The 20,956-nt window shown below is 33.4% G+C and overlaps 1 protein-coding gene across 1 annotated transcript in view; it reads right to left on the bottom strand.

The window, feature by feature from the left end:
- The window catches only part of LOC105527042 (dachshund homolog 2-like), a gene marked incomplete at its 3' end in the record, with an annotated part of 623,452 nt that overhangs the window by 358,260 nt on the left and 244,236 nt on the right, over positions 1-20,956 (bottom strand). Inside the window, exon 2 of the mRNA XM_011963226.1 lies at positions 18,027-18,065. Coding sequence (XP_011818616.1) covers positions 18,027-18,065 — 39 coding nt within the window. The remainder of the gene's footprint in view (positions 1-18,026; positions 18,066-20,956) is intronic.

The raw sequence follows: 20,956 nt of genomic DNA, 5'->3' as shown, positions 1-20,956 counted from the left end.
ACAAGTATACATATGTAACAAACCTGCACGTTATGCACATGTACCCTAGAACTTAAAGTATAGTAAAAAAAAATAATAATAAATAAATAAAAATCTTTATCATTTTCATAAGATTGCTTAATATCCTAGTTTTCTCAAAGGTTTGGCATTAAAAGCAAAAATATTCTTTCATAGCTTATAAGCAAAAGACCTTTCACTATTAGTTAGCAGCTTGAAAATATCAAATTTTTCAAAAGAAATACTCTTTTATCAGGAAGGTTTTTCTATAATAAGGAAACTTGACTAGCATCAATTAAATACATTTAAAATTTTTCAGATTACTTAGCACTTAATTTAAAATGATATTTTGTTCTATTTCATAAAACGTAATTGATGTTCTTTGAAAACACTAGGAGCATTAATACTGAATATAAATTGGAAGGCATATTAATTCTGAGTCAACTATAATACCTCTGTTGATGACTTTTCAATGACAATAATAAAATTATAACTAATTATCATAACCTAATATTTATTTAGCACTTACTATATGTCAGGAAAAGATGAGTAAGTCAGAGTCTTACCCTCAAAGAACTTACAATATAATAGGGATCATAATGTAAACACGTATGCAATCATGGGACTGGGAAGTACATGAGAAGTGCAAAAAAAAGTAGTTAATGTAGGATGCTATACGGTTGCAGGGGAGGAAGGTGATCATTGATACCCTGAAACATCATAAAAGGTTTCATGGGAAAGCAGTAGCTGTACTGAAAGGTATGATTTCAAAATGCAGAGACAAAGGAAAAAAAAAAGACATTTATAATGATGAGAATAATAATAATAATAAAATAGCTACCATTAATTGAGTGTCAATTCTATGTCCAACACTGGGATAAAGATAAGTATTTTATATGTGTTAACTCATTTAATCCCATCCAGTAAGGTAGGTACTCATTCTTTCTCCACTTTATGGATGAAGAGACTGAAGTTAAATTACTTTCCCACAGTTACAGAAATATCAAGTTCACCCAAATTAAACTCTGTTTCTAGCTGCTTATAGGCATCACCAAGTAAATAAAAACAGATTACCATTATCTGAAACCTCAAAATAAAGATTCCTTCCCAATTCTACAATTTCTGTCCCCATTTCCTCAGTTTATCTGGTATGTAGAAATCATCTTTAACTCTTCTGTCACAATCCACATCAAATCTGTGACCAAGCCATGGGAGTTCTGCCTTTGCAGTTTCTCTCAAATTTACTTTATTCTCTTTATTACCACAGCCATTATACATAATCACCCAAACCCTTAACCACCTTTGTTTATCTTAGCATCCAAACTCTCCAGTAATCTATGTATTGGTTTAGCAGGCATTTATTATGTCTGAAACAACATGCTGAGTAATGGGAATACAAAGATGGATAAAGCATGACTCACATACTCAAAGAATCTAGTTGATAGGCATATATAGAATGATGAGTAGATTTAGCAAGATACAGGGCTGAGGTACGGGGAGAAGGGGAACAGAAGTGTTTCAGATATGTGAAATTCTGAATGTGAGAGAGAAAATGGAATGTTCAAGGACACCAAGGTAATTGAATTGATAATAAGTAGGGAGAAAATAGCTTAAGATTTAAAAGATTAACCAGGTGGGCAGGGGTTAGATAAAATGCTACAGGGTAGCATTTCTTATTTTTCTCAACCTCAGCACTATTGACACCTTAGGCTGGATCATTCTTCACTTTATTGGAACTGTCCTGTGCATTATAGGATGTTTATTAGCATTCCTGGCTGCTACCCACTAGATTTCATAGCACCACCACCACCCATTGTGACAACCCAAAAGGCCTCCAAACATTGCCAAATATCTCATAGGAGCAAAAATCACCTCTGGTTGAGAACCCCTGGCATAGGACCTTGTAAGCCATGTTAAGATATTTTAATTTTATTCTAAGAGCAAGAGGGGCAGTGGTATGTAGCACTGTTAAGGAAGGACTAATTCTCAAGATTAGTCAAGAATGGAGACAGAGAAGCAAATCAGGTGAGTAAGCAATATCTAAGTGTTATTTTTCTTGTTCTGTAGTGCTACCATTTCAATATTAAGTGGGAAAGTGTTCTTTAGTATTCCCATCATATGCCATAATTATTTCTAGCACTCTGCCTTTGGCCATGTGGGCTCTTAAAATCTAGAGTAACAGTTTTCTGATTATTCAAATCTCCCAAATTGACTTAAGTTCTGAATTTGGATAATCTTATGTCCTGACTTATTATCCTCTACAAAACCATTTCAGCTTACTTTTTCTCTTACCACAAGTAATTTTAATTCTTATGTCTGTGGTCTATATATCATAAAATATCACACTTTCTTTATTTAGTACTTCGGGATTATTTTATGGTTTATTCACGGTCACAGTTGGTATCTTTGTGGACTAAATTATAAACTCCTAGAAAACAGAAACAATGTGTTCTACATGTTATACATTTTATACATCACAGAGTAAAATGTTTGCCAAGAACAGATATCATTTTAATTAAATTCAGAATCAAGCATTATGTATCAAAATGTATAGTGTTTGTACCCTTCGACTGAGCAATTATTCTAATAGAACTCTGTTATGGAAGTGGAGAGGAAAACAAATATAAAATTAATAATTGAAACATCCATTATAGCAAAATGTTGTAGAAAACATGTTTTCTTTAATAAAGAAAATGAAAAACATGTATACTTATGTTAACAAACCTGCCCGTTCTGCACATGTATCTCAGAACATAATGTATAATAAAAAAAAAATACAATTACAAACTATTTTAAAAATGAAAAAAAGAAAATGTTGTAGAAAACATGTTTTCTTTAATAAAGAAAATGAAAAACATGTATACTTATGTTAACAAACCTGCCCGTTCTGCACACGTATCTCAGAACGTAATGTATAATAAAAAAAAAATACAATTACAAACTATTTTAAAAATGAAAAAAAGAAAATGAAAAATAAAGTATTAGTGTCTAGTACAAAAGAAGAATCATGTTCTATTGTGTGTTTACCCACTATCTAGAGTAAGATTCAGAATTAAACTTAACTTATTTTCTTATATGAGTAAAGGTAAATCATTCTTACATTTAATGGTAAACCCCATTTTCTTAACTGTTAACTAGGAACAAATTTTGCTGATTCTTTGCATAGTTGGGGCTCCTAAATTAAGGATTTTATATCCCTTACACCACTTTGTAGAGAATGTATCAATAAAAAGTATGACCAGAGATCCTACTTTATGTAATTGGTTATGTGATGTTCTTAAGGAAATGAGTACTATGGATTGTTATCCTTACAAAAGCTTAAATTATGTAAGAAATAAGTATTTAGAAAAATCCTCAAAGACATGTTTTTTAAAACCTCATGTATAAAGACGAGGTGAACTTTTATGTACATGGTTATATTCCACCTATGTCATGTAAACATGGTAGTTTCAGTATTTTATATTTAATATTTCAAATACTTGATGTTTCTACAACCCCTTATACATTACAGTACAATTCCACGAGAAAGAACCTCAAAACATATTGTCTAGACTTTTGGTTCAATCAAATAAGTGACTGAATAATCCAGAAATCATTCTTTTTTTTATTTTTTATTTTTTAGACAGAATCTCACTCTGTCACCCAGGCTGGAGTGCAGTGTTCACTGGCACGACCTCAGCTCACTGCAACCTCTGCCTGTGGGGTTTAAGTGATTCTCATGCCTCAACCTGACAGTAGCTGGGATTACAAGCTTGTACCACCACACCTGGCTAACTTTTTGTATTTTTACTAGAGATGGGGTTTCACCATGTTGGCCAGGCTGGTCTCCAACTCCTGACCTTAGGTGATCCACCCGCCTTGGCCTCCCAAAGTGCTGGAATTACAGGCATGAGCCACCGCATCCGGCCAAGGAACCTTTCAAAAGCTCCAAATAATAAAGGATTCTATTTTTTGATAAATTGACAAGAAAACCAAGAGAGGAGGTTTACTATATTTCCAGTATTGTAAATAACCTCTAATCGAGCATGGTGGCTCACATCTGTAATCTCAGCACTTGGGGAGGCCAAGGCGGGCAGATTACTTGAGGTTGGGAGTTTGAGACCAGCCTGGTCAACATGGTGAAACCCCGTCTTAACTAAAAATACAAAAAAATTAGCCAGGCATGGTGGTGCATGCCTGTAATCCCGACTATCCCAGAGACTGAGGCAGCAGAATCGCTTGAACCTGTGAGGCGGAGGTTGCAGTGAGCCGAAATCGCATCACTGTACTCCAGCCTGGGTGACAGAGTGAGATTGTCTATCAAAAAAGAAAATAATAATAATAATAATCTATAATAGAAAAACTGATAAGATTATTGCTTCTAAGAAATTGCAACATATTACTCCTCAGCCTACCGAATACATTAAAGCCATTCTAGACTATCTAATCACAAATTTATTCCACTTATAAAGTCCTCAACACTAAAATCATATTTTTTAAATCATCTTTTAAGGAGTTAAAAGCAAGGTCAAGGTTTCCTGCACTCCCTGTCTCCTTCTCCCACCTCCTATATAAGGATACTATTATTCACCATAATTTAAAACAACCTAACAGCTTACACTCAAACTTTAGAGGCATTATAGAATTTCTTTGAAGGGTTAGGTGACCAAAACAAATCTGTCCAATTTCAGCTACTGAATGTGCTTACTGGTTTAGCAGACTTTTTTTTTTTTTTAAACAGAGACATTGCAAGCTTTTATTTTGTCAAGTGATTCCAAAATCTCGACAATGCTTCCCCCCTGTTTTAAACGAGAGCTAATGTATTAAGATAAGAGTAGATCGTCTTGTATGTCATGTTGGAAACTTTTCACAGGCATCCTCAAGCTTCTAATATAAAAGTAACCAAGGGTTGCCAATGATGAAAGACTCTGTTGCCATGGTGTCATCTTATAAATCATCAATTATTGTCTGTTATTATGAATGTGACAACCACATACTGTCATAAAAGGATTTGCATTTTAGTCTAGTTTTAAGATTGTTTTCCAGCATCATTTGCTTTTAAAAGAAATGTCATGACAACCGCAGAACACTTAAGCTCGTTATTGAGTAATTCGGTATTCATTTGGACTTTGTCAGTTTGGCATTTCAGCATCTCAACCTCTTTTACATTATTGAGTAGTTTATCTTTACGGTTCATAAATATATTTCTAAGCATGAGTATATAGCATAATAAGCTAAACCTAACAGAAGCAATGGGACTTTTTGGTTGCTATGACGACCTAAACTGATCAATTTTCTGTCACTGTTTTTAAAGAGGCACTCTCCTGTGGCCATAAATACTAATTACAAACGCAAGCCATTTGCTAACATGTTCAGTTTACAGATTAAAGCAGTTCATGCCTAATTTATCATTTAACTTGTCCTCCCACATTTGTAGTGTGGTACAGAATGAATAATAACTTCACTTGTTTACAACATTTTCAACTTAATGTCACTAATTATTTTTGCAGTTGCTGGAATTTAGCTGTGCTGCTACAAGTTCAGTAAACTCAATAAATTTGTAAAATGCAAGGAAAGATTCCTAAATGTAATTTATGGATTAAGGTTGAAATATTCGCTTAAAACTCCTTCCCATAACTGGTCATTTAAAAGAGGATGGTTATATTTTACTTAATAAAGTTGCAAAATTGTCAAGAACATACTTGCAAGAGTGTCCATCTATTCATTTCAATCAAATAAAGAACTAACATATTTGGTTGAAAGCTGTAGTGAATAATGTAAATGAAAGTACCAGTTAATACTATGAAGGAGCAGTCTAGCTTTTGAAAGAAAGCAGTAGTTTCAGGTGTGGGGTCAGAGAATAATAATAAATCCATCAGGCAGTAAAGTCATAGTACTGTATAGTCTAATATTAGCCCTCCCTTTCTCACTGAAACACATATTTTATATAAGCCTAAAAGTCTGTATTTTTTTGAGCAAGAGAGATAAAGACGGGGAGAAAATTGCTATTTCGGAGTGTGAATAAGAGCAATGCCACAAAATTAACTATCATTAGAGAATTTCTGACTCTGACCAACACCTGTGGAAAATGTTAGGCCACCATTATCCCATAAAGAGTTTTTTTCTAACTAAAACATTTCTGTTTTCTAGCATTCATGAATTACATAATGGACAAAGGTATGCTAGTATATATAATTATGATTTAAATATTAAGAAAGGAAAGACCCCTACAGTGATCTTGACCATTGTCTCACTAATCCCAAAGCCTAGAATTTGATTGAAATATTTTTGCAATTTCCAAAGCTAAATGGGTTCTTCCTGGACTTCAAATATTAACCTAGCATTTCCAGGGAGGCTGACAACTTCTCACACTCAAATACAATAAACATGCTCCAGTTGATTCTCTGTAAGGAGAAGCTAGAAACTGAAAAGTTTACCTCTGGGAATACGTAGAGAATACATTGTTTTGTGGGCAACTGGGCAAAATGGGGACACGACGGCCCTATTACTATCTGCAAACTATTCTCACCAAAATATATTGCTTAACAGGGCCTAACTTGCCACCCCTATCAAAGCTTCACTCTGTCTTCAGTTTTATAAAAGAGATCCTTTCCATAACTCCTGATAACACAAATTATATATCCAAAGAAAGTAAAAATCCTTTAGTGGATCTCCTGTGGTTGCACAAGAAGGAGTGACAAAGCGCTTCCAACTGCTTCTCAACCCAGCAGCTGTAGCCTCAACACTCTAGGGCTCCAAGGGCCTCCTGACAGCCTGTGCTCACAGGTGCTCCTCTTCTTCTAGCACCAGCTCAGTGACTCTGCAGCAGGAATTTTACATCACCACAGAATTGAGGTGAAAGCTTCAGTGCCCTTATTTCAAAGGAAAATCTGGTCAGCTTGAAGCAATGAAAACTAATCAGAATGCAGCCAGCCATTCTCTGGGAGCACATGCTCAGCAAAACAAAGGCTAGAATCAAAAGTTTGGGGGCTTTTTTTTGCATGTATATAGCCATTTCAGCTGTATGTTTCCATGTGCATTTTGTTATATGGACTTCTAATATCAAAAAGTAATTTATAAAATGTCATAAACTGCTATACCATACTTGGTGAGAAATAGAAAATAACGTATTAGTAATATAATTGAATTGTTCAATAAATATTTATTGAATATTGAAACCTAAATGCCAGGAAAATATGCTAGATACCAAAGAGACAATGGTTAGCAAAACAAAGGCATGGTCCCAACCTTTATAGTGCTTAGGAAATTTGCACTGCATTGTGCATTTTCAAAGAATTCTTATAAGTTTTGGTTTTATTCGTTTTTGCTCTTCATAACAACCCTGGAAAAGAAATCCCTAGGTTCATTTTATGGATTAAAAAAGAGAGACTTCTAGATGTTAAGTGATTTGACTGTGATCATAGAGCTAGGAGATGTTCTAGTGAGGGACTGAACACAAGACTTCCAATGACAAATTTCAGCCTCTTACCACTCGAACAGCATTTCCTAAAGTGGATTTTATGGAATACTAGTTTGCAGAACAAAAAGCTACTTTAATCAAAAAAGATTGGAACACCTTCTGTATAATATCTTTTCTTATAGAATCACAAAGCAAATTAACAGACTATAGGCTCCAAGAAGACCTGCAGTAAACAAGTTTATTTACCTTTATTTAATCCCGTATTTCCCAAATTTATTCGACCTCAAAACCCTCCCTAAGTAAAATAAAATGAGCCTACATTGACTCAGAAACTGAAGATTAAGTAGCGTATTGGGATGTGGGATAAGGGGACAGGTTTCAGTTAGGACATGTATCTCGGAGTTACATAGCACATTTCTAAATCTATGCACGAAAATTAAGGTGTGTGACTGTGGAAAACTATGAGGCTTTTCGTTCTTTTCTTGCTGCTGAATGTTATGAGAGTAATGGACAAATTCATATGGTGAGAGAATAAGACTTATGTGCATTACCAGGATGATGGAAAATTAGGAGACAAACAAGAAAACGAAATCAAGAGAGACTCTCTGACCCTCTTTTTTGGCCACCTCTAGCACTTTCTTAGGATTGAGCAGATCAAGAATTCTCCTAACCACTACTTTGAAGAAATGGCTTCTGACTCTAGGACTGGAGCAGAAAATATACAAGATGAGTCTGGAACATCTAGTGCAAGAAAGTAAGGAAGTGTATGAAAAAATCCACAATGTTGGGGGCATATCATAGGTACACAGGAGCCTACTGAAAGAGCTCCCAATGGCCAAAGCTGGAACAATTTAAGCAATAAAATAAATATTGTAGTACTGGATTATAACCCAAAGCATAAAATAAACACCTGGAAGTCTATGCTGATATAAATAAGTAATTGAATGAATACATAAATGTGAGAGAAAAGGCAAATCTCCCATTTAGAAGAATTCCAAATAATTTTGCACAGTGACTGCTTTCCAAAGACTTCCAAAGAGTATAATATAGAAAGAAAGAAAAAAAAGAGAGGGTAACCTTACAGTAGAAAACCTTAGAGATACTTCCTGAGCCCCGTGATCAAGGTCAACCTCAACAGTAATAAGTCAAAAGAATAGTATATACCCTTGACATGATGTGATGAAAATGGCATTTTGCCTCTGTGATATTTCTCCCAAAAACACATAACCCAAATTTAATCATGAAAAAAGCATCAAGTGAACCCCAATTGAGGGACATCCTACAAATACAAATACCACTACTCCTCAAAACTATCAAGGTCATTGAAAACAAGGAGAGAAACTGCTACAGCTGAGAGGAGTTTTAGGCAATCTGAGGATTAAATAAAGTGTAGTGGCCTACATTTTGGAACAGAAAAGAAATATTACAGAAAAACTGAACAAATATGAGTAAAGTATAATTTAGTCAACAGTACTAGTTCATTAGTTGGGACAAATTGATTCAGTAATTATAAGATGTTAACAACAGATGAAACTGGCTACGGGGTGAACGGGAACTCTCAGTGTAGTATTTGCTTTCTTTCTGTATTTTATTTTTAAAACTGTCCTAAAAATAAAAGTGTATTTAAAAACACACACATTGCCTTTAACCACTTCTGTGCTGAATCCAAGGTTATTAAAAAGTGCTTTACCCTATATTAATTGCATCTAATTTAGTTCCAAAATTCAGAGAGTGATTTTTGAAGACAGCTGGACAGTCATAAACTGTCATAAACATTGTAAAGCACAATGTTATTTTAATGCCACTGAAAAGTAAAATAGAGTCATCACTCCATATCCCAGAGGAACTGGTTCCAGGTCCCCCAAAGATACAAAAATCTATGGATGCTCAAGTCCCTTATGTAAAGTGACATAGTATTTGCATATAACCTGTGCTCATCCTTCTATGTGCTCCAAATCATCTCTAAATTACTTATAATATCTAAAACAATGTAAATTCTATGTAATTTGTTGTATACTGAATCTTTATTTGCATTTGTTTTTATTGCTGTCTTACTATTTTTATTGTTTTTTTTTTTTTTTTGAAATACGTTCAATACAAGGATGCAGAACCATGGATACAGAGAGCTGCCTCTATGTATACACTATCTTTAAATGGGATATGTCAATCAGATGTTCCAAATCCCCTCACTTCATGTTCTGAATATAGTGGGTGCTATAATGCCAAATATAATTGATGATAAAAAATAAAAAACACTACCTTCTTTATATCTAATATGTCAGAAACCTTAATATGTGATTTAGTGGGTATTTGTAAAACTTGCAGCATAAAGCATATAACATCACCATTTTTGTAATTTAGACTAGTTTCATTTTAAAGCAACAAAACAATACAGAGATGTTGATAAACTATGTTACGCTAATATACTGTTTGGCTAGGACTAGCCAGCTAAAAGGAAAATGTCCAAATTGAAATAAAAATGTTCAAATGAAAACCAAATAAAATTTTATTTATATATTTCAGAAAAAGTATTCTCTATTGGAAGAGTATTTTATAATGATAAATCAGTTCACAATCCTTTCAAACTCTCCTAATTGTAAAGCATGGCTACTGTTATTAACAGGCTTCAATGTTTTATATGTTTTAATAGCTTTTGCACGTTTTTAAAAAACATCTGGAATACAGTCTCAGATGATAGAGTATTTTGTATCATAAATTGTGAATATCATTTACATAAATCTATTGATTGAGCTACACATTTTTTACATCTCACCTTTATAATGGATTTATTTTAAAACAATTTCACATTGTATTGCTGATACATTTTATACTTGCCCTCTTTTGAACATTAACATTAGTTTAAAAACAAAAATTCCAACGATAGCCTAAAATAACAAAAGATCTTTAGAGTCCTCATATGCTGGGAGACGAACCCATTGAGCAATTGAATTCTTTGTATTGAAAACTCAGTGTTATCAAAAACAGAAAGCAGGACATGTCTTTAGGGAACGTTGCCATGGAACATAATTCCTTCAAGGACTACAAACCATAATAGTCCTATTTCTTAACATTATTTTTGTAGCATTCATCAAGATGTATTACAAACCCTACCAATTTAGGGACAATGCCTTGCCTTTTCAAATGCATTCATACTGGGTCTTAGAATCAACTCCATTTTAGAAACTAATTAGTTACACTGACAAACTTTTAAGAATAGGGCTATACAATTTTAGAAAATGTCACCACTCTTTTGTAAATTAATGATATGTTCCCCATTGCACAATAATAGGTGGTTATGAGCCTTTCCTCTTTATCCTGTCTCAGTCATTTAGTTACATCTACCCTGTGCCCTCCAGAGAAATTCATGGTCTGTCACCCTCCTCATTGGTGTATAGATTTATGGATATTTTAGCAGTCCCTTCATTTTCACATCACTAGGCAACCCTTTGGAGTTCAAAAGAAAGGACAGGCTTCACCTGAACATTCAGATAAGTATCCTCCAATTTCAAAAGTCTATTTTCTTTCTGTAATCCCACTTTGCTTTCATTTTTAAAGAAACACACAGCCTGATACACCTTTGCATTATTAAATGTACATGCAAAACATTACATTATTATGCTACACGTGGCTAAGAAATTTTAGTATTCACAGGATTATGGTAATTAAGTCTTCCTTCACACTGGGTGATGTGACACTTGCTTGACTATAATGTCACTCCACTTAAAGTCTGTGTAAACAACATTATCTTAGTCACTCTGCATTACATTTCCAACTGTGAGAAATATTACAAGGTCAGAGTGGACAAGAATGTAGGTAATCCCAAAGAAACAGTATGTAAATGACTTGCTCAAGATTCAAACTGGGTTTTCAATAATAAAAGAAAATATTTTATAGTAATATTATAATATTATTATCTAGATGCCGTCCTTGGCAAAGCACATGGGCATTCTTGAAGTCGGTGGTCAAGACAAATGTGTCCATGGTTTTGATGTTTTTTTGGATAAACGATAACAAGTTTTGTTCGTCAAGGCTTCGTTCAGACTAACAAAAGTGGGGATACTCAATAAGGAGTAGTTCATGGAATGACTGCAATTGGTTTTGTGAATAGAAATCTATCAATGTCTCAAATACATATAGCATTTCTGAATAATGCAGGTGATAAAGGCCATATGACAATGCTCATATTTCCTCCTTTCTTGTTTTTTAATAAATACTGAGCAACTGCAATATATTTTTTAAGGAGAGTACTAATTTCCCAATAGTTTTGTCAGTTACTTGGTGAACTATGTCCAAGAAGTGTTGTCTTGAAAATGTTCTGACCTACATCTTTGAAACTGGATTAAATATTTTGAGATAGCTTGTGTTTTAAGTGATTTATTTCATGTTTATGTTTTTAAAAAGTTAGATAACCCTGTTGAATCTCCACATAGGATAAGTAGGATGTGGGCAGAAATACTATAGATTATCTCGGCAGAGATTTTGATTCTCTTAAGTAGTGGAAGCAACACAATGAAATAATGGTTTCCAGAGTATGCTTAAACTAAAAACAGGATGCCAATTAGCAGAAATAGCAATGAAAGGTCTTAAATATGGACCCCACAGTCCGTTAACAAACAGGCCCGAAGCAACTTATGTTGGATTCTCTAGGCTTATTGTTACACTTGGACAATTAGGTATATGTATGCAAATTGTATTAATCTGAAGATAATTTGAACAAAGTGTGTGAACCACAATTTTCTTGTAATACCTGGTGTTGAAACTCTGTAGGAGGTCAATTCACTTTCTAGGAATGCTATAGTCAAAACATTTTCCCAGGACTACTTATAGAAAGAAAGGTCTCTAAGAATGTCTTCATCACAAGAGATTAACTGATTTATATTTTGTTTGCCAGAACTGCCACCTTCCATAAGTAGAAGCTTTGCTCATAACCAGTGTTCAATGTCCTTGCACGTTAAGTTTTCTTTTCAAAAGTCATTGAAAATAACAGATATTCTGTGCTAAGAGGATGTGTGTGTGTGTATGTATGTATGTGTGTGTGTGTGTGTGTGCGTGTAGCATATTTGCAACTCCGACAGTTGAAATAAAATCAGTTTCTACTGATTCCCTTTTCTACTTTAATCTCCTATAATATTAGACAGTTCGGTTTCTAACTCAGTGGTCTTTCCCATACACACAGAATCTAAGAAAAACTGAAAGTTCTGTGTTAAACCTCAGGATAAAGATCCAGATCTTTCAAATAAAAAGTATCTCTCCAAACACAAAATCTAATTACTTACCCCCTTATTCAAAAAGAAATAAAGGGGGCACGTGTCTCAGGACCTCCTGAGGCTGTTTCATGGGCTTGTGTCCTTAAAAAAAGAAAAGAGAAGAAAGAAATAATATACAGAGTAGTCAACCTGAGTCCTCTCTCTAAGTAGTTATGTGTAGGACTATAAAAATACTGCTGGAATCAAACATTAAGTGAGCTGAAAATCTTGAATATTTTCTTCTGAATCAGAAACGTGCATAAAAAGAGCTTGAAAGCAAATACAAAGTCATAACAAATAGTTGTTGAGCTTTCATTGTTTTTTATTTCAGCATTTAGAATGTGATGCTTTGAAATGGGAAAAACTGAACATGAATTCAAAATCATGTGTCCTATCTTCTCTTCCACCATCCACCCCTAACTGTCCTTGAATTAGAGGAAATGTAAATATAATGAAGGTAAAGTTATGATCTTATTAACTGAGCCAGAGAGTGTGTTACAACAATTTTCACAAATTGACCAAATTCAATTTTCTCTTTATGCTTTATGCACAATAAGTAAATTATAGCTTCAAGGAAAAGGGAAGATATGTATCATAGATCAAAGCATATACTAATTATCTACGAGATTGTTTAGTCTAATACTGTAACTTAAAAGATGCAGCAACTGAGGTCCAAAACCACAGATTTATGTGCAGAGTTGAGTCCATGGACTTATGACTCTTTTTTTCCCCAGAGTTCTTCCTGCTGTACCATACTGTCTCATCAAATGGAAGTTTATGGGAAAGTGCTTGTAACCTAGAAAATGCTTTACAAATTTAAAATAGTATCTTTAATCCTTATCTTAATTACATATGTTTTAAGATGAAGAATAATGACAAAAATAGTATCTGTAAACACTGTTTTCTGTGCTAAGTGATCAGAATCAATATTTAATATGTATGTGTGTAATCACAAGAGAATAAAAAGAATTACTTTTTCTTCAAACAGATCGTTCATAAAAATATCTACTATGCTGACAATAATGTGAGGAAATGGAACCTCTTGTATATTGTTGGCAGGAGGGTAAATCAAAACAGCTTTGGAGAACAATTTGGCAATAACCATTAAAGTGGAAGACATATATAGTTCACAACCTAAAACTTGCACTTCTAGGCTTATATCCTAGAGAAATACTCCCATATGGTTGCAAGACATGTCCATTGCAGCATGGTTTCCAACAAAAAATTGGAAACAACCTAATTATCGACTTATGGATATAGGAAAGAATTATCAAATTGTGTTATACAAGGTAGTATAATGGACAATTAAAAAAAGAGTGAACTATATTTGAATGTATCAATATGGATGAATCTCAAAAACATAATGTAAAAATACTTAAAAAGCGTAGTATGATATCATACCGGTTCAATACATCTTAAAACACAAAAATTTAAAAAAACACAAAAATCAACACTGCATGTTGTTTGTGTATAAATACACACATAATTTTAAAAAGACACAGTAATAATACACACTGGTTTTAGGATTAGTGGTCAACTTTCATTTGTGGAATAAAAAGGATATTATTGTTAGTCATAATATTAATGTTTCACAGATACAAATGTTTCTCAGATACAATTTTTTTAAGCTGTGGATTAAGTGTAGCAAAATGTAGACCTAAATATTGATCCACAAGTTTTTCTCAGTATTTCCTGCTGTTCCCTTTTATTTCTTCCTGCTCTATCTGAACTATTTTATAATTAATCTTGCTAATTTATTACACTATCAAAATGATGCTACCAAACTTGATTTCTGAATAGAAATGTCATTTTTCAATAAGTAATTTTATATATAATAGTAAATGAGATGTTTTCCTAATTAGTCTGATTCCATTTGACTGGTTATAAAATATATTGGTTCAAAGCATATGAGCTTTGAAACTAGACTGCTTTGATTCAATTGCTGTCTCTGGTATTTACAGGCTGTACGACCTTGGGTAAATCATTTAACCTTCTCTGTGACTCAGTATCATCAACTGTAAGACAACGATTATAATTGTAGCACCTATCTTACAGAGTTGTTATGATGATTAAAAAAACTAATATATGAAAAATCACCTGAACTCATATTTGATAAATGTTAGATATTATTATGTCCTGGCAAAAAAAAAGAGGACTAATTGTTCATCAATATTTTATCCTGAATTATCTGATTTATATGTCTATGCTGGTCAAATGCATCAAATAATCACTCATTTCTTAAATTCTCTGAGTTTGAGGACTAACCACTTAACTAAAGATCCTTAATTATTATAGTTTTAGTAAATAAGTTTCATTAATTAGTATATTTAAACATATTGCATCCCAATCATGTAACAGATTACTTGTGGTCAAAACCAGCTGATGATCTGGAAAGGGCAGCACTGTCTACCCAAATTTTATTTAAGTAAACATCAGCTATTTTGCACATTGTCATATGTGTTGACCAGTTACCCAACAATTTTTCATCTTTCATATGTGTTTGTGTTAAATCTGCAACTAGAATGATTTGTCAAGGAATGAGGTTTTCTCTAGTTTATTTAGGATTTGAGATTATGTCTTCAGTTCTTTCTCTTTCTTTTTTTACTTTTCTTTTTAAAGTTCTCAACTTTCTCATCAGAAATGAAAATGTTAAATTTACCATCCTCACTAAGGATTTATGGTACAGATAATTGTGATCATTAAAGCAGGTTTAACAGTGAGGTGTTTTTCTTTCTCTTTTTCTTTCTTTTTTTTTTCTAGAGAGATTGGAATTTAATTGTTTCCTTTTTAGACAAATATGCTTTTGGATTGTCAGTGATGAAAGGGGCATACAGATGTCAAAACCATTGTAGCACAGTGGGATTATGTGCTAAGGTCCATGGCGGGACAGACAAACAAGCAAAGTCTCAGATCAGTCAAACAGTTACCTTTTAATAAAATCTCAGATGACCAACTTTGTTTTATCTTTGCCAATGCCTATCAAAAGTTCAAATGAAGTTTTGTTGTGTTAACTGCTTACATTTCTTTTATTTCTTATTTTAACCATTTGTAAAAATAAAGGAATTTCACTAGATGGAATTGGAAATTTGTTTAAAGGCAAGCCAATTTAAAATAAAACAACACATGTTATACACATGGCTTTCTTCTTATTAAAACAAAATAAATTGGACTTTAAATAGAAACCTTAATTATGTTATGTGATGAGAACTATACTTAAGTATTATTTTCTGGACATGGCAGTAATAATCTGTTTCATATTGCATTTCACTGATAACATGAAAGCAAAAAATAACAATTGAATTTTAATTTTCAAATCACTTGAAGGAAAAATTAGATTGCCTATTTTGAAGTAGTAAAAAATAAAACTCACAAAGTGCATAACCATCATTTTGAGTACCAGAATAATTATTCGCAAGCACTCCACTGGTTATTTATTCACCTTATATGAACTTTCCTTGATCAAAGGCTTTAGGTGCATTTATAACAAACTGTGATTCTTTCTGTAATGCAATACCTTGAGGACTCACAATTTAGAGCAGAGGTCGCAAACTGACAGCCCATGGGCTAGATCCTGACCCCAGATGGATTTTGTTTGGCCTGCACAGTGTTGCTTTTTTTTTCTGTTTTGCTTTTTATTGAGTTAGTTGCCAACATTTAAGAATTGGAGAATTTCATGTAAAAATCTTAATTCCCAGCTTCTTTTAAAAAGTCGGATCTTAACAACACTGAGTCTGCATTCACACATGGTAATAATCAGCCAAACAGTAATAGCCACCACTTTGGAAAAGAATATATGCTCCCTAGTTCACCATATTCCCCACCACTCTATATCGCTTATAGTCTTTCATTTGTGTTACCAGCCTTGCCTCAGTAGGCATTAGAGTTTGCGACTCTCCTGGTTTCTCTATAGTTTATGTGAATGACTTGGTACACATACTTTCAAAAACACTTCATGGTTTTTCTCTGATTGCAATAAGTGTAAAAATAGTATTATATATATGTACATATGAAATGTATATTTTGATAATCCAGAAGTAAATCCATATAGTTATAAACTACTGTTATATTTAATGAACAAAAAACTTGACTTAATTTGCTTGTCATTTTACTAGAAAATCAAAAATAAAGTGAAAGCCATTTTCAATGCCTAAATTCAATTGCATTCATATCAAATGGGAAACACTTTCCATATCCAAGCCTAACTCAAAACTTAATGCATTTACTATTTTACAGTTAAACTCAATCATTAATAAAATCTAGTGGGTTTTAGTCTTCCCAGCATTGATATCATTGTCTAATAGAAAGTTTGGCACTTAAGGAGGCACATCCACTGCTTCAGGTCACTTGGGTATTATTTAGTGTGCATGACACGTAAAACTAACTTTTAATATAGAAAATGTCACAGATACTAGAAACACCACCATAGTGATGTTTTATTTTGTATGTTGAAAACCCAGGATAAATCCATGGTGTAGTCCTCATCTTCCCTACAGCTCTATGACATTTTTCTTGTAGAAAATATGGACAAAGCCTGCATCAAGGGCAGCCCTAAAGAAAGGGGCAAAAAATATCACCAAAAGGTAATGTAACCTGAGAAAGAAGTGTGGAAGAGAAGAGGGGCACTACTGACAGGAACTATCAAAATATATTTTAGGAACATGAGTTCCCCTACTTCGCCCTTGTCTCTGAGTCACTGTGTGTTCTTTTCACCACTACAACCTAAAATGTCTGAGGCCTGGAACAATATGTTATCTCTGATTGCCCTTTTACTAAGATTTTCATAGATATTTTAAGAGGTTTCACATATAAATCTTCTTACACTTCCAAATATTTATTTAAAATATATTATTAGAAGAAAACTATTTTAAAGGTTTTAGAACTTCTAACATGCCTGCAACACATATCTGTGCCTAATGCTTAGAATGACCTAAAAGATTAGAAAGCCAGATTCTTTTCCATTATCATTGTAGCACACTTAATAGCCTGTGCTGCCCTGCAAAAGTGAATGTACCTTCCTAAGCATTCCAGAACAAAGGGGCGGGTGGACATCTGGATAATTTCCCCATTATTTTACATAGGTATCCTAGTTTTTGTGTCAGTGATGTTCACTCAACCCCAACCAACTTTGCAGCCTTTCTCTAACTTCTGCTTTAGAACCTCCAACTGGATGGACGGGTTGTAATTCACTCTTTGGATTTCATTTTTTCTTATGAACTGAGGATTAAGCAAGATTCAGCATTTGCTGCTGAAAATTTTAAATGGCTCTACTTTCCTACCTTAGTGAGTGTAGTACAGGGAATAAGATTATGAAAGTGTGGCTGAATCTGTACAGGCTCCAGGACATTCTCAGGAATTTGATTTTTAAAAAATAAATACATAAATACCTGTTAACAGCTTGTTTTCTTGTCATTTGCCTCTTCCTTCTAAAAGGAGAGTGTAGCAGAAAATAAATAAATAAAACTGGTTAATTGAGAGTTCTGGTTAGTTAGCTTCCAATTAATCAAGGCTTTATTATATTTCACAAAACATCTTCCTAAATTCTGCAGAAATTTTAGATAGGTTACACACAATGAAACACCAGCAGGGAAGAGCACATAGAAGGTAAGGAAGCCTGAATTGCTATTAGTGTTCTAAATATATGAATAATGTTAGCACACTTCTAGTATAATCCCCATTGACTAAAGAATAAGGTGAAATGTCATGTGGCTTAGGGCTTTTCCATATATGAAGGCAAGGAAATAGGTTATAGATTTCTGTTGAAGAAAGTGGCCTTGGGTCGTAACAATTCCCAAAAAATTCAGCAATATTGTATCTCTTCCCTCTCTCTCAAGAGCCTTCCTTCCCATCCCATTAGGTATTCCAACATTTTGGAGGGAAAAATCCCGTTGTAATTTTTTCTCATCTTTTATTTGGCCAACAGGGTGATGAAAGTAAGCCAATATCAATGTTGTGCTTATTTCCTAAACATGGAGCCATTGATCTCCGACAGATCACTATATACATTTTTCTGGAGCATACGGAATTATCTTACATCTTCCTCACAAGGGTTACACATGCGCATTCACACACACAGACACACACACACAGACACACACACACACACAGTCATACATACATCCACACAAAAGAAATTAAACACATACAAAAGAGATCCATTTTAAAAAACACATAATTAGCCTTGTTAACAAAATAATTATTCTTTCCAGCAGTGCAGTAACCCCCAGTGTTCTCCAATCCTTTAATAAAGAACAATGAAATCTAAAATGACATGCAAAAAAACTATGAGGACTATAATGTGATTCTTTTAACCCTTAATGTACTTCTTAGTAATACAGAAATGAGAATCTTCCCACAATGCCCACTATAAATATAAATATATGTGGTTAGTTCATCATCTTTTTGTTGAACAAAAACAAAAATATTATCTTTTTGTTTCTTTTTTTTTTTTTTTTTTTTTTTTGCTTTTGAAAAGTGACTGCTTCTCTGCTCAAAGTCTGCAGAGAGATTTCTTAAAAAAAATGAAAATATATCTGGGGTTGCTGGGGAGAGGAGGTAAGAGTGAAGCTGAGTCTTTTTTCACCTACTTTTATATTCTGTCACTTCACTGTCAGAACTATTTGATTTTGCTTTATAACTCACTCACCCAAACTCTTCTGAGGTGACACTTTTCTTAAATAAAATATAATCATACACACCAAGTCAGTGATAATGCATCCTTCCTTATTTTAATGGCCTATATATGACTGAATTTGAGGGCATTATTTCAATTTTACCAAAGATCCCTCACTTTTTTAACAATAAATCTTTCTAAGCTCAAAAAAATTTTTTGGCCCTCACTATACATGTAAATATAATTATACTAATCCTCACCAAAATCAAAATCATTTACATCTCCCATGGCATGAGTTTCGTAGGTTAGTTAAATTTAGACTCTGAAATCATTGACTACAGAAACATTGTTAGAATTATTCAATGAATATATAAACATGCATGAGTTAATTGTCCTTTTATTAACAACTTAAAAATTACTTAGAAAACTAGGAGTTTACCTTGATGTTTGAAAATTTCTCATTTATCTTTTCCAATGTAAGGAAGGTACTTTACAACAGTGCTTAACAAACTAGCTATAACTCTAGGGCTTTAAGGCCTACAAATTAAACAGATGTATTTCATTTTTGACATTCTAAGTAAAATATGACTTCTACTCTTCTGAATTAGTTATTTTAGTGATGTTAATTAATTCATTTTAGTTTTCATTATACCATTTTGGAAAACTTTATTGAACAAGCAGATGATGATACTAATATTATCAGCTCAGTATAGAATAGGTTATCATGTGAAAAAAAAATCATCTGGGTTCCCTGGAGTTGGCCCAAAATGTTTTGTATTCCTTCTGTTTCCTCTTTGTCTACTAAAGTCTTCTTTTTGCTGCCCCTCCCCACTTCTGATTCTGGCTGTGAAACAAAGTCATGATGAAAAGGCCTGAAATTTACTAAAATGTGTCCTTGTGGCTGATATATACATATGTTCACATTCTTATAAAGTCAGTAACAAAACAGGGGTTACACACAATCAAGAACGCTGTGGCAGATACAATACACAATATAAAACTACCACCAACAGAACTATTAGCAGCTGAGGTTTTGCAACATATGGTGGTAAGTAGTGACGGTTCTCTACACAACTCACTAGTTCCGATCATCATCATGATTTTACCGCATTAGGACATTGATTAACCTTACTGTAGAGAGAGCCTTCCCCTATGCGCAAGTTATGACTAGAAGGTGATTCTACTCTGGCTGAGACCCAAGAAGTTAATAATGGTGAGCTAGCTTTATTTAGAATTAGTCAAGGTCATTTTTACCCTGTACCACTGATAAATAAATTTTCATACTTTGATTCTTCCAACTTTGGGCATGTGAATGTGAAGCTCAACAAAGTTAACTACAGTGATTGCTACCGAGTGTGCTCATCTTTGATTGGAGTCAGTTTAATATAAGAATCAGAGATACGATATTCTCACTTTTGAAACCTAAATTTAGCCCACAGAATCTCATTTAACAATATAGAGAAACAGCATGCAAGACACATGACAAGAGGCAATAAAATATCACATAATAAAGAGTCCAGTTAAAATGTCAGGCTCATTTAATTTAAGTATTTAGGTCCTTTTTATGATAAATTTAAAAATCACTATCTAATATCGCATATTATGTTCAGCCTCTGGTGTGAAGTAAACTAAAGAGATTGTTCCTTTCACTGATTCTTCAAACGAAGGAAAGTACTTCAAACAGAGCATTTTAAAGATACAGTC

This window comes from Colobus angolensis, unplaced genomic scaffold (assembly GCF_000951035.1).
Source record: "Colobus angolensis palliatus isolate OR3802 unplaced genomic scaffold, Cang.pa_1.0 Scaffold603, whole genome shotgun sequence".
Lineage (NCBI taxonomy): Eukaryota > Metazoa > Chordata > Mammalia > Primates > Cercopithecidae > Colobus > Colobus angolensis.
This window is presented reverse-complemented; position numbering and strand designations above follow the sequence as displayed.